At 43.3% G+C, this 15,292-nt stretch overlaps 2 protein-coding genes across 2 annotated transcripts; both read left to right on the top strand.

Annotated features, from left to right (window-relative positions):
- The first annotated feature begins 1,551 nt into the window (after nucleotides 1–1,551).
- LOC145399250 (monocarboxylate transporter 12-B-like) lies at nucleotides 1,552–9,075 on the top strand. The gene is made up of 6 exons (XM_080271936.1): nucleotides 1,552–1,756; nucleotides 2,736–2,909; nucleotides 3,766–4,617; nucleotides 4,776–4,967; nucleotides 6,354–6,561; nucleotides 9,066–9,075. Exons 1-6 carry the CDS (start codon nucleotides 1,552–1,554, stop codon nucleotides 9,073–9,075), a joined length of 1,641 nt encoding a protein of 546 aa, XP_080128062.1.
- Nucleotides 9,076–9,200: 125 nt separating this feature from the next.
- LOC145399248 (monocarboxylate transporter 12-B-like) lies at nucleotides 9,201–13,417 on the top strand. The gene is made up of 5 exons (XM_080271935.1): nucleotides 9,201–9,434; nucleotides 9,687–9,870; nucleotides 10,728–11,582; nucleotides 11,741–11,932; nucleotides 13,206–13,417. The coding sequence occupies exons 1-5, from the start codon at nucleotides 9,201–9,203 to the stop codon at nucleotides 13,415–13,417; spliced, it is 1,677 nt and encodes a 558-aa protein (XP_080128061.1).
- The last annotated feature ends 1,875 nt before the right edge of the window (nucleotides 13,418–15,292 follow it).

The raw sequence follows: 15,292 nt of genomic DNA, 5'->3' as shown, positions 1-15,292 counted from the left end.
TGCGCGTGTGCGTGTGTATGTGTGCTAATCTAACACAGACATCAGTGATGAGATAGCAGTACTAGACCACACCCTGTTGCTGAGTCAAATATACTGCTGTTTGTAACTGCCATTGATCTTCACCAATTTGCATGTTGAGCCAGTCTACCCACCACCTTACTATCATTACAAAAATCTTTACTATTCACTTTACTAATCAATCTTGTTTGGTTTGGAAATAATGGTACTTGTATTAGTAATGACAGGGGCATGGAAGGTAATTATATACATTATATATTCGTGTAGTTGAGACGGGATTTACATAACGCTCTTGGTGTAGATAGACAAAGAGATAAGTCAGCCAAATTCATCTCTCTCTCTTTCTCTCTCTCTGTCTGTCTGTCTGTCTCTGTCTTTCTCTCTCTCTCTCTCTCAACAAAACAAAAGAAGTGGTAATTTCTGATCAACATATTATGCTTATGAAGGTTCCTAATATTTCTTGCTTTCTTTCCTTCTATATGTGTATAGGAAACTGCATTTTAACACCTGCGCTGTCCAGGTAGAGAGGAGTATGAACCTCTTTTGCGGATCAATGTGCGCTGTTTAATTTCTAATAAATATATGGAGATTTCTGTCTAACTCATTGCTACTGCAGTCCTCTATAATCTGGGCCTCATTGTGTGCCCAGCCTAAAACATCCCCTTCCAATCTGGTCAAGATACCGAGCAGCCTCCCCCCTTGTTTCTCCCCCATCCCCTCACTCCTTGTTAATCTCCCTCCCTCCCTCTTTATCCCTCTACCTCCCTCCCACCCTCTCTCCCTCCAAGCTGATTGCTCACGTCGACTCAACACTCAAGCCCCAATCCCTTAGTTGTTGGCTATTGCTCTTACCCCACATACACTCCCTTTACGCTCACACTCACCGCTTTCCTCTCACTCACTGCTCCCTTCTCTCTGTCGTTCCGTGTAGTGTGAAACTAAAAACATTACAAAGTTTCACTAAGACAACCTTGGAAACGACAGTACGAAAGTGCAAGGGATATGTAGAGAGAATATCTACAGTATAAGATAAACAGTGACGAAGTGTGCATAGTGAACAACGAAGCGGTCTTCAGAAAACGTAACTGGAGAAAACGTGAGGAAAATGCTGATGGAAAAGTGATGGGCGTCAATTAAGTGTTGTTTTACTTTACGTGTGAAAGCGAGCCTCCGTTCACATTCGTATCAATCAATATCCAGCTGCCTGAATCTCGGAGAGTACGTGGCCACAAGCAAATCATTCTCCACGACGCCAGTCCGCCACAAAGCTGCCCTCTCTCACTGTACTTCATGCAGCCTTCACCTCTCCACCCCGTCACTTGATCGTATTCTCGTCCTTTCCCTCTGCGATATGGGTTTAAAAAAGAACTATGTGTATCAATAATGTCGGCTTTTCATCCAGAACCAATTCTTACCTAAAATCATTTGGGGGTTAGTTGAAGTGAAAATTGTGGAGTCGAAGTATAACATAAAATTACAAAGTCTTCTTGAAGATTAAATTAAATTGAGAACCATTATTAAAGGATAGAGACGATGTCTCTACACGACCAACAAACCGATGTCATTGAGGAAGAAAAAATGACTGACAACAACACCCTTCTAACAAGAGCGAACCAGGCTGGGTGTGCGGGTGACCATGGGACCACTGTTAAGGCTGAGATTAAGACAGTAGTTGTGGATGCCTCGGGCGGGCAAGAGTTAAGACAAGAGGAGGAGAAATTGACTATGCGACAAGAAAGTGGCAGAGAGAAGGATGTGGAAAGGCTGGGTGATGATGATAATGATAATGATGATGATGATGAACCCGAGGCTTTGGATGGTGGTTGGGCGTACGTTGTCCTATTAGGTACTTTTGTCCTAATGGTGAGTATAAGGGTGGTAATGGTGAGTATTTGGGAGGTTGTAACTAATCGTAGCAAGAATATTAGAGCAGTACTAACTCATCTTTGAAAGTATCTTACCTCTAAAAGCACTGCCATTTTAGACTACAGCAGCCACCTTTAAAAGCTGATAGAATGTGACTGTAAAATATAGAATGGATATTAGATTCCACAGAATACATCGTCATTTCATTCCTCACGTGAGACTGATAATGTTTATATTTATTTGCAAGCACCAAGAATAATGCCATTTCTGTGTCAGTACTAAATACAGAAGAGAGTACAAACGATAATGAAGCCCTGCAGTGCAGGTACATACATCTTTATCCTTAATCAGGTCACTCACATCATCACTCCACTCACTACCCTTCCTCCTCTTCCCCTAACTCATTCCTCTCATGCCATACAAATATCTCCGCGTACTCGTGAGGAAGTAAACAGTCACAGGATAAGAACTACATTATTTCATGGTGTATTGCAAGATGAAATTAATATTTTATGCTACATCATCAGAAAGTCCATATCAAACAAGATACTTTGATGTCTAAGCTTTGGAACACTGCCGAGGAATTTTAGATCATCATCCTTTTAGACTGGTTTCCATCAATCGTAGATTCTCTATACACGGGCGTAAAGTTTCGCAATACACGGGCGTAAAGTTTCGCATTACACGGGCGTAAAGTTTTGCAATACGCGAGCGTAAAGTTTTGCAATACAAGAGCGTCTCTGTTCCAAACGCCAGCAAAAAACAAGGGATGACTGTATCATCGACTTATTTTATTTACTGACGGACTGGATGCGTCTAATGGCTAACTTTCAATCATCAGATCTCTGTAGGAATCATCAGTAACTGCTTCAGCATCCTCTTCCTGGACTTCCTTAACCAGCTACAGACGCCCTCAGCAGTAGTGGCAGCCATCTTCAACGCTGAGAGTTTCTTGTGGAACGGCTCAAACCTTCTGGGCGGGGCACTAGCGGAACACTTTGGCTGGAGAGGTGTGGCCTTTGTCGGTGGGCTGCTTATTAGTGCTGGTTTTACTTTCTCCGCCTTCGCCACCAGTGCTCCCTACCTCTTCTTCTCACACTCCCTTCTCGTAGGTTAGTCAGAGAGAGAGAGAGAGAGAGAGAGAGAGAGCGCATCCAATATTTTTGTGCCATTACTGAGGTGGTCGCTGTCATATGATAAGGCGGGCGATTAAGATATTGTTTGTCTTGCCAGGGTAGACACAATAAGGGCTCCTGAGGATGTGTGGTGATGCGAGGGCAAGCTCTCTCATTCATTTCTTTTGTACCCCAGGTAATATTGACATTGCTCAGTCGTGTTGCATGCTGACCGATGAAAAGCTGGGAGGGACGGTTTTGGCAGATACTGACTCGACCCAGACTTTTGACTCTTCCCTGATATTGCACGCAAGGGTCATTGTAACGTCACCGTTGTTAAAGGACGAGAGACCACTTCAAGAGAGAGTAAATAACATCTTGTGGCAAACACACCAAAAGATTTAAGAATCCCTAGCTCTCGATAGGGTTAAATGTAGTGCATATGTCATTACAGGAGGAAAGTACATGAATGCAGTGATAGCTCAACAATGTATTACACTGAAGGGGAAGAACAGATGGCTGAAGCGGCCTGTGAAATTGAGTGAAGAATGGGACACTATAATTATTTCCTCCATGCATGTTTTTATTTTGTCGTAAGATACTGAGATACGAGTATTCACCCTCATGACACTGCATCCCTATACGAGAAAATGGATAAGCATGTGATTGAATTATCGGAACTGTGTCCTAAATATTAAATAAGAGCCTGGATGTAAGCTATCTTTTCTCATTCACCCAACTTTTAATCTATGTTTTTTTTGTCTAGGTCTGGGGTCTGGTCTGTGCTGCCTGGTGGCCTACTGCATCATTCCCTTTTACTTCAAGAGACTGCGAGGTCGGGCCACTGGAATCATGTCAGCGGGGATCTGTATAGGTGGGATACTTGGGCCTCCCGCCATCACCTACCTGCAGCAGGAGTACGCCTTCAGGGGAGCCACCCTCATCGTCGCTGCCTTCATGCTCAATAACTGTGCTGCTGCTGCAGTCTTACACCCCGTTGCCTGGCACAACCGGAAAAAGCATGAGAAAACAGTAACCCCAAAAGAAGTATCTGGCGATAAACATCTCAAAATAGATGTTGACAGTGAACTTCATGATATCTCCAGCACTTATAAGCCAGGAAATGAAACAGATGATGGCACAACAGAGATTCTGGGACTGGTTGAAACAAGTGAACTGATATCTTCCAAAACATGGATCGAAAACAGTGAGAAAAGTACTGGTGACCTTAGTCTTACTGTGAACAAAGAAACAACCAGAACTAAGAGTCACGTACCACCCAGTGCATCTAAAAACAAACCTGACTTGAAAACCACTTTGGTAGCACTGTTCAGAACTTTACTCAGAAACATTGGAATTCTGCGGTATGCGTCAGCTCTCATCATTTCAGTGGGAGGAAGTTTTGTGCTTGGTGTCTGTCTGAACATCATGATGATGGTGCCATTTGCCATGAAGTCTGAGGGATATACACAGGAACAGGCATCATGGGGGGTGTCACTGTGCAGCATCTTTAACCTTCTCTCTAGGTTTGTGGTGACCCCCCTGACTGACCTACCATTTTTCAATACCCGTGTCCTCATCATTATCAGCACCTCAGGACTTATGGTTATGATTATTAGTAAGTAGTAACTGATAAAATTAGATATAAATTAATACGTGACAGTACTGAAACTTTGCATGTAAGATATTTTGATGAAAATGATTATTTGAATACGTATAACTATAGGGATAATTCGATTCACCTTCGCTGTTGTCATCCGTGCCTATCCTTCACAGTGTTCTGCTTCGTGGAGGGGATAGTGTGGATAAACGTGTCGCTGGGGATGTTTGGGTTCCTGGTAGGGTCTTGCATGAGCCTTGATGCGCTGCTGATGGTTGAGAGTATGGGCGTGTACAAGTACATGGCCATAATGGGTGTGTCAGGGGTAATTAATGGCATTTGGCTCGTCGCTTCAGGCCCCCTTTTTGGTAAGTCTAGGGGAATAAGTAAAGGTGTGGGAGATAGGAGAGTGAGCCACCTTGTAGTCATGGATTAGGGGAGTGACCCACCTTGTAGTAGTCATGGATTAGGAGAGTGAGCCAACTTGTTGTAGTCATGGATTAGGAGAGTGAGCCACTTTGTAGTTGTGATGGATTAGGAGAGTGAGCCACCTTGTAGTCATGGATTAGGAGAGTGAGCCACCTTGTACTAGTCATGGATTAGGAGAGTGAGCCACCTTGTAGTCATGGATTAGGAGAGTGAGCCACCTTGTAGTAGTCATGGATTAAGGGAGTGAGCCACCTTGTAGTCATGGATTAGGTGAGTTAGCCACCTTGTAGTAGTCATGGATTAAGGAAGTGAGCCACCTTGTAGTCATAGATTAGGAGAGTAAGCCAGCTTGTAGTCATGATGTTTATCGTATAGATTCAGGTTTATATAAATTAAAAGTGTTTGGTTTTCGGATCTTGTTTTCAACTCTCCAAGCGCTACCGAAGCAGCGCCAAGAGAGAAATGGTCCAGTGTAGAATACGTGGCGAGAACAATGTCCCATGTTGCTGTAGGGTCCTGGGGCTGAGTTGGCTTAGAACATACTGGATAGTTAACTGAAATGTTAAATAAAACTTATTTCCAGACCATTCACTGTTATGTTCATGAAGTAAACAGACATAGGGTACAGGAAAGTCTTTGAGAGGACGACCATTGATGTCCACTCAGTACAGAACGAACTTTTTTTTTTTTTTTTTTTTTTAATGTCAGGTATCCCCGAAGGGCTAAGGTATTGCCCCTGGGTAGGGGACTTTGGATTGGAACGTGTACCATTTTATGACCCGATGCCCTTCCTGATGTCTACCAATGACCTTTTGGTAGATTCGATCCTCCAACCATTCGGTCAGCGCGGGGCGCTCTAACCCGCTGAGCCACGGCTGCTACAGAAGGAACAACCATTAAAATTTCACCTTACATACATCACTGCTTTTTGATTCTGTAAAGTGATGAAATCCAGAGGTAGTAATGCACTAGTAAAGTAAAATTACTCGTTTCTGCATTTCTGATTTGTGGGAAGAATTCCTCTATGGTATTGTAAGTAGGGGGTATCTAAGTGAAGCCCTCCCAAGTCCATCTCAGAGTTCATCGATGACCACTTCAGTAATTAGCTTTCGTCGCATGTATTGGCCTACTAGGACATCCCATAATCCTTATAAATGTTCGTGTACTGTTAATGCATTGTTTTCCCTATTGCACTCACAGAGATTTTCACAGTAAGTATGATAATGATGAGAAATTTGTTTGCCTATCTACAATCATTATTAACGGAGCACTGCACTGTAATTAACTAAACGAGTACCTGTTGCTAATTAAGTGTTCCGCCGCAGGTGTGATCCGGGACGTGAGTGGCAGCTACACCATCACTATGTGTGCTCTCGCCTCCACCGCCCTCATCACCATCATCCTCTACCTGTTCCTCCCAGCAGCACTTGCCTACGATAAGCGGAAAGAGAAGGAGGAGGGCAGGGGAAAAAGCTGGGGCAAAGTTGAAGAAAAGAGCAAGGATAAAGAAAGCAGAAAGGAAGATATGAAAGTGTAAGTGGAGGCAACAAGAGGATAAAATATGAATGTAAAAAGGTCAAGTAAGGTACAGCATGTGATGTGGCTTATTGAGTGTTAAAAATTACAATTTAAGGAACTAAAGAAGAGGAAGTTGAGACATGTAAGACAGACAGACTGGGAGACTGCAAAAGAAGAGACGACTTGTGAAATTACGTGCAGTGAAGCCAGGTCTCCACAAATGAAGGCGGTGGGAGGGAAGGTGTGGTTGGGTGAAGCTTCAGGCTTTTGTTTCAGTAAGGAAATATGTTAACATTGTTTCAGATCAGTTTCACAGCTGTGCCAACAACTCCTCTCAAATCAACTCTACAGGTGTGCTAAAGGTGCTACATGCTAATAAACTGACTAATACGGTGAGAAGTCAAGCTGTATTTTTATGTTATATCAGATTTTTAGATGATCCATTGAGACAAGTAGAAGTGTTGGTGAGAGAGAGAGAGAGAGAGAGAGAGAGAGAGAGAGAGAGAGAGAGAGAGAGAGGTTAAAACTTGAATTGTTTTCCTATTTTCGGAGAAATAAAAAATTCAGGAAAAAACCTTTGTCTCCTTGTCCCATCCAACAAAAACTCAAGCAGTTAAATATGACCCAACGCGGAGAGAATGAAGTGAAGATGAATGGGGGTAATTGATGCTCATTTGGCTATCTAATCTAAAGAGTAATTACCTATGTTTTCCAAGTGATGTAAGCCTTCTTGTAATGAGGAAAAAATAATAAAATTTTGTAAATACAGTATCTTCAAAAGCCTCTAATCGTCAGCCTACAACTTAACCTTTTTCTTTACGTGTCCTGCATTAGTTGGAGTTCTCTTTCCTCACAGACTTTGCGTTTCGGGTGAGCCTAATGCCACGACAAGAATACTGATAAAAACAACAAAATCTTTATGGCGTGAGGGCACATAAAGGTGTGTGTGTGTGTGTGTGTGTGTGTGTGTGTGTGTGTGTGTGTGTGTGTGTGTGTGTGTGTGTGTGTGTGTGTGTGTGTGTGTGTGTGTGTGTGTGTGTGTGTGTGTGTGTGTGTGTGTGTGTGTGTGTGTGTGTGTGTGTGTGTGTGTGTGTGTGTGTGTGTGTGTGTGTGTGTGTGTGTGTGTGTGTGCTAATCTAACACAGACGTCAGTTATGAGATAGCAGTACTAGACCACACCCTGTTGCTGAGTCAAATATACTGCTGTTTGTACTTGCCATTTATCGTCACCAATTTGCATGTTGAGCCAGTCTACCCACCACCTTACTATCATTACAAAAATCTTTACTATTCACTTTACTAATCAATCTTGTTTGGTTTGGAAATAATGGTACTTGTATGAGTAATGACAGAGGCATGGAAGGTAATTATATACACTACATACTCGTGTAGTTGAGACGGGATTTACATAACGCTCTTGGTGTAGATAGACAAAGAGATAAGTCAGCCAGGGTCATTTCTCTCTCTCTCTCTCTCTCTCTCTCTCTCTCTCTCTCTCTCTCTCTCTCTCTCTCTCTCTCTCAATAAAACAAAAGAAGTGGTAATTTCTTATCAACATATTATGCTTATGAAGGTTCCTAATATTTCTTGCTTTCTTTCCTTCTACATGTGTATAAGAAACTGCATTTTAACGCCTGCGCTGTCCAGGTAGAGAGGAGTATGAACCTGTCTTCCGGATCAATGTGCGCTGTCTAGTTTCCAATAATTACTGTGGAGATTTCTGTCCAACTTATTGCTACTCCAACGCTATATAATCCGGGCCTCACTGTGTCTCCGGCCTAAAACATGCGCTTCCAAACTGGTTGAGACACCGGGCAGCCTCCCCCCTGTTCCTCCCCCATCCCCTCACTCCTTAATCTCTCTCCCTCCTATTTTCTCCCTCTCCCTCCCTTCCTCCCTCTCACTGGGTGCTCAAGTCGACCCTCAAGCATTCAAGCACTTAGTTGTTGGCTATTGCTCTTACCCCACATACACTCCCTTCACGCTCTAACTCACGGCCTTCCTCTCACTCACGCCTCCCTTCTCTCTCTCGTTCCATGTAGTGTGAAACTAAAAACATTACCAAGTTGCACAAAGACAACCTTGGAAACAGTTTTATGAAAGCGCAAGGGATATTTAAAGACAATATCTACAGTATAAGATGAACAGTGAAAAAGTGTGCATAGTGAACAACAAAGCGGTCTTGAGAAAAAGTAACTGTAGAGAAAACGTGAGGAAAATACTGATGGAGAAGTGACGGGCGTAAATTAAGTGTTGTTTTACTTTACGTGTGAAAGCGAGCCTGCGTTCACATTCGTACCAATCAATATCCAGCTGCTTGAATCCCGGAGTGTACGTGGCCACAAGCAAATCATTGTCCACGACGCCAGTCCGCCACAAAGCTGCCCTGTCCCAGTCTCTCAGTGTCCTTCATGCAGCCTTCACCTCTCCACCCCGTCACTTAATCGTATTCTCGTCCTTTCCCTCTGCGATATGGGTTTAGAAAAGAACTATGTGTAATAACATTGACGGTTTTTCAGCGACATCTAATTCTTACCTAAAATCATCTGGGGGTTAGTTTAAGTGTAAAGTGTGGAATCGGAGTATAACATAAAATTACAAAGTCGTCTTGAAGATTAAATTAACTTGAGAACCATTATTAAAGGATAGAGACGATGTCTCTACACGACGAACAAACCGATGTCATTGAGGAAGAAAAAATGACTGACAACAACACCCTTCTAACAAGAGCGAACCAAGCTGGGTGTACGGGTGACCCTGGGACCACTGATAAGGTTGAGATTAAAGATAAGGAGAGGGCACAAGTTGTGGATGCCTCGGGCGGGCAAGAGATAAAGCAGGAGGAGGAGATCTTGATTATGCGACCAGAAAGTGGCAGAGAGAAGGATGTGGAATGGCTGGGTGATGATAATGATGATGATGATGATGATGATGAACCCGAGGCTTTGGATGGTGGTTGGGCCTACGTTGTCCTGTTAGGTGCTTTTGTTATATTGGTGAGTATTAGGGAGGTTGTAACTAATCTTCAAAATAGTATTAGGGCCGTATTAACTCACCTGCAGAGAACAAGGGATGTCTGTATTGTCGACTTATTTTGTTTACTAACTGGATGCTCCTAATGGCTAACTTTCAATCATCAGATGTCTCTGGGAATCGTCGCTAACTGCTTCAGCATCCTCTTCCTGGACTTGCTTAACCAGCTACAGACGCCCTCATCAGTAGTGGCAGCCATCTTCAACACTGAGAATTTCTTGTGGTCCGCCTCAAACCTTCTGGGCGGGGCACTAGTAGTGCACTTCGGCTGGAGAGGTGTGGCTTTTGTCGGTGGGCTGCTTATTAGTGCTGGTTTTACTTTCTCCGCCTTCGCCACCAGCTCTCCCTACCTCTTCTTCTCACACTCCCTTCTCCTAGGTTAGTTAGAGAGAGAGAGAGAGAGAGGGAGAGAGAAAGCATCCATTTTTGTTTTTTTGCCATTACTGAGGTGGTCACTTTCGTATGATAAGGCGGTCGATGAAGATATTGTTTGTCGAGCCAGGGTAGATAAAATAAGGGCTCCTGAGGAAGTGTGGTGATATGAGGGCAAGCTCTATCATTCATTTCTTTTGTACCCCAGGGAATATAGACACTGCTCAGTCGTGTTGCATGTTGACCGATGAAAAGCTGGGAGGGAGGGTTTTGGAAGATACTGACTCGACCCAGACTTTTGACTCGTCCCTGATATTGCACGCAAGGGTCATTGTAACGTCACCGTCGTTAAAGGACGAGAGACCACTTCAAGAGAGAGTAAAAACCATCTTGTGACAAACACACCAAAAGATTTAAGAATCCCTGGCTCTCGAGAGGGTTAAATGTCGTGCCTATGTCATAAGAGGGAAAGTACATGAATGCAGTGATAGGTCAACAATGTATTACACTGAAGGGGAAGAACAGATGGCTGAAGCGGCCTTTGAAATTGAGTGAAGAATGGGACAGTAGAATTATTTTCTCATTGCACATTATTATTTTGCAATAAGATACTGAGGTACTAGTACTACTCCTTATGACACTGCATCCCTATACAAGAGAATTGATAAGCATGTGATTGAATTATCGGAAAGGTGTCCTAAATATTAAATAAGAGCCTGAATGTAAGCTATCTTTTCTCATTCACCCAACGTTTAATCTATGTTTTGTTTGTCTAGGTGTGTGGTTTGGTCTTTGCTGCCTGGTGGCCTACTGCATCATTCCCTTTTACTTCAAGAGACTGCGAGGTCGGGCCACTGGAATCATGTCAGCGGGGATCCCTGTAGGTGGGATTCTGGGGCCTCCCGCCATCACCTACCTGCAGCAGGAGTACGCCTTCAGGGGAGCCACCCTCATCATCGCTGCCTTCATGCTTAATAACTGTGCCGCTGCTGCAGTTTTCCATCCCGTTGCGTGGCACAAACGGAAAAAGGTTGAGAAAACAGTAACCCTAAAAGAAGTATCTGGCAATAAATATCTCAAAATAGGTGTTGACAGTGAACTTCACGATATCTCCAGCACTTATAAGCCAAGAAATGATGAAACAGATGATAGCATAACGGAGAATCGGGGACTGGTTGAAACAAGTGAACTGATACCCTCCAAAACGTGGATCGAAAACAGTGGGAAAAGTACTGGTGACCTTAAACTTACTGTGGACAAAGAAACAACCAGAACTAAGAGTCACATACCACTCAGTGCATCTAAAAACAAATCTGACTTGAAAATCACTTTGGTAGCTCTATTCAGAACTTTACTCAGAAACATTGGAATTCTGCGGTATGCGTCAGCTGTCATCATTTCCGTGGAAGGATGCATTTTGTTTGGTGTCTATCTGAACTTCATGATGATGGTGCCATTTGCCATGAAGTCTGAGGGGTATACACAGGAACAGGCGTCATGGGGGGTGTCGCTATGCAGCATCTTTAACCTTCTTTCTAAGTTTGTGGTGACCCCCCTGACTGACCTACCATTTTTCAATACCCGTGTCCTCTTCATTATCAGCACCGCAGGACTCATGGTTATGATTATTAGTAAGTAGTAACTGATAAGATTAGATATAAATCAATACGTGACAGAACTGAAACTTTGCATGTAAGATATTTTGATGAGAATGATTATTTGAATACGTATGATTATAGGGATGAGTCGATTCGCCTTCGCTGTTGTCATCCGTGCCTATCCTTCACAGTGTTCTGCTTCGAGGAGGGGATAGTGTGGATAAACGTGTCGCTTGGGATGTTTGGGTTCCTGGCAGGGTCTAGTTTGAGCCTCTATACACTGCTGATGGTTGAGAGTATGGGAGTCTACAAGTACATGGCCGTAATGGGTGTCGGAGGGGTAATTAATGGCATATGGCTCTTCGCTTCAGGCCCCCTTTTTGGTAAGTCTAGGGGAATAGTAAAGGTGTGGGAGATAGGAGAGTGAGCCACCTTGTAGTCATGGATTAGGAGAGTGAGCCACCTTGTAGTCATGGATTAGGAGAGTGAGCCACCTTGTAGTAGTCATGGATTAGGAGAGTGAGCCACCTTGTAGTCATGGATTAGGAGAGTGAGCCACCTTGTAGTCATGGATTAGGAGAGTGAGCCACCTTGTAGTCATGAATTAGGAGAGTGAGCCACCTTGTAGTCATGAATTAGGAGAGTGAGCCACCTTGTAGTCATGGATTAGGAGAGTGAGCCACCTTGTAGTCATGATGTTTAGCGTATAGATTCAGGTTTATATAAATTAAAAGTGTTTGGCTTTTGGATCTTGTTTTCAACTCTCCAAGCGCTACCGAAGCAGCGCCAAGAGAGAAATGGTCCAGTGTAGAATACGTGGCGAGAACAATGTCCCATGTTGCTGTAGGGTCCTGGGGCTGAGTTGGCTTAGAACATACTGGATAGTTAACTGAAATGTTAAATAAAACTTATTTTCAGACCATTCACTGTTATGTTCATGAAGTAAACAGATATATGGTACAGGAAAGTCTTTGAGAGGACGACCATTGATGTCCACTCAGTACAGAACGAACTTTTTTTTTTTTTCCTTTTATGCCAGGTATCCCCGATGGGCTAAGGCGTTGCCCCTGGGTAGAGGACTTTGGATTGGAGCGTGTAGCATTTTATGACCGGATGCCCTTCCTGATGTCTACCATTGACCCTTGGGTGGATTCGATCCTCCGACCCTTCGGTCAATGCGGAGCGCTCTAACCCACTGAGCCACGGCTGCTACAGAACGAACAACCATTATAATTTCACCTCCCATACATCACTGCTTTTTGATTCTGTAAAGTGATGAAATGCAGAGGTAGTAATGCACTGGTTAAGGAAAATTACTTGTTTCTGCACTCCTGATTTGTGGAAAGAATTGCTCTATGGTATTGTAAGTAGGGGGTATCTAAGTGAAGTCCTCTGAAGTCCATCTCAGCGTTCATCGATGACCACTACAGTAATTAGCTTTCGTCGCATTTATTGGCCTTCTAAGACATCCCATAATCCTTATAAATGTTCGTGTACTGTTAATGCATTGTTTTCCCTAGTGCACTCACAGAGATTTTCACAGTAAGTATGATAATGATGAGAAATTTGTTTGCCTATCTACAATCATTATTAACGAAGCACTGCACTGTAATTAACTAAACGAGTACCTGTTGCTAATTAAGTGTTCCGCCGCAGGTGTGATCCGGGACGTGAGTGGCAGCTACACCATCACCATGTGTGCTCTCGCCTCCACCGCCCTCATCACCATCATCCTCTACCTGTTCCTCCCAGCAGCACTTGCCTACGATAAGCGGAAAGAGAAGGAGCAGGATAGGGGAAAAAACTGGGGCAAAGGGGAAGAAAAGAGCAAGGATAAAGAGATCAGAAAGGAAGATATGAAAGTGTAAGTGGAGGCAACAAGAGGATAAAATATGAATGTAAAAAGGTCAAGTAAGGTACAGCATGTGATGTGGCTTATTGAGTGTTAAAAATTACAATTTAAGGAACTAAAGAAGAGGCAGGAAGTTGAGACATGGAAGACAGACAGACTGGGAGACTGTAAAAAGAAGAGACGACTTGTGATATTATGTGCAATGAAGCCAGGTCTCCACGAATGAAGGAGGTGGGAGGGAAGGTGTGGTGGGGTGAAGCCTCAGGCTGTTGTATCAGTAAGGAATTGTGTTAACATTGTTTCAGATCAGTTTCACAGCTGTGCCAACAATTTCTCTCAAAACAACTCCACAGGTGTGCTAAAGGTGCTACATGCTAATAAACTGACTAATACGGTGGGAAGTAAAGCTGTATTTTTTTTATATCAGATTTTTAGATGATCCACTGAGACAAGTTGAAGTGCTGGGTGAGAGAGGACGAGAGAGAGAGAGAGAGAGAGAGAGAGAGAGAGAGAGAGAGAGAGAGAGAGGTAGGGAGGTTAAAGCATGAGTTGTTTTCCTCTAACGTTTCAGAGAAATAAAGAATTCAGGAATAAACCTTTGTCTCCCTGTCCCATGCAACAAAAACTCAAGCAGTTAAATATGACCCAACGTGGAGGGAATGATGTGAAGATGAATGGGGGTAATTGATGCTCATTTGGCTATCTAATCCAAAGAGTAATTACCTATGTTTTCCAAGTGATGTAAGCCTTCTTGTAATGAGGAAAAAATAAAATCTTGTAAATACAGTATCTTCAGATGCTTCTAATCGTCAGCCTACAACTTAACCTTTTTCTTTACGTGTCCTGCATTAGTTCTAGTTCTTTTTCCTCAGAGGCTTCGCGTTTCGGGTGAGCCTAATGCCACGACAAGAATATTGATAAAAACAACAAAATCTTTATGGCTTGAGGGCACATGGAGGTGTGTGTGTGTGTGTGTGTGTGTGTGTGTGTGTGTGTGTGTGTGTGTGTGTGTGTGTGTGTGTGTGCGTGTGTGTGTGTGTGTGTGTGTGTGTGTGTGTGTGTGTGTGTGTGTGTGTGTGTGTGTGTGTGTATGTGTGCTAATCTAACACAGACATCAGTGATGAGATAGCAGTACTAGACCACACCCTGTTGCTGAGTCAAATATAGTGCTGTTTGTACTTGCCATTGATCTTTACCAATTTGCATGTTGAGCCAGTCTACCCACCACCTTACTATCATTACAAAAATCTTTACCATTCACTTTACTAATCAATCTTGTTTGGCTTGGAAATAATGGTACTTGTATGAGTAATGACAGGGGCATGGAAGGTAATTATATACATTATTTATTCGTGTAGTTGAGACGGGATTTACATAACGCTCTTGGTGTAGATAGACAAAGAGATAAGTCAGCCAAGGTCATCTCTCTCTCTTTCTCTGTCTCTCTGTCTGTCTGTCTGTCTGTCTGTCTCTCTCTCTCTCTCTCTCTCTCTCTCTCTCTCTCTCTCTCAACAAAACAAAAGAAGTGGTAATTTCTGATCAACATATTATGCTTATGAAGGTTCCTAATATTTCTTGCTTTCTTTCCTTCTATATGTGTATAGGAAACTGCATTTTAACACCTGCGCTGTCCAGGTAGAGAGGAGTATGAACCTCTTTTGCGGATCAATGTGCGCTGTATAATTTCTAATAATTATATGGAGATTTCTGTCTAACTCATTGCTACTGCAGTCCTCTATAATCTAGGCCTCATTGTGTGCCCAGCCTAAAACATCCCCTTCAAATCTGGTCTAGATACCGAGCAGCCTCTCGCCCTGTTTCTCCCCCATCCCCTCACTCCTTGTTAATCTCCCTCCCTCCCTCTTTATCCCTCTACCTCCCTCCCACCCTC

Source organism: Coenobita brevimanus, chromosome 48 (assembly GCF_032717465.1).
Source record: "Coenobita brevimanus isolate Jiangsu-jjx chromosome 48, ASM3271746v2, whole genome shotgun sequence".
Taxonomy (NCBI): Eukaryota; Metazoa; Arthropoda; class Malacostraca; order Decapoda; family Coenobitidae; genus Coenobita; species Coenobita brevimanus.
This window is presented reverse-complemented; position numbering and strand designations above follow the sequence as displayed.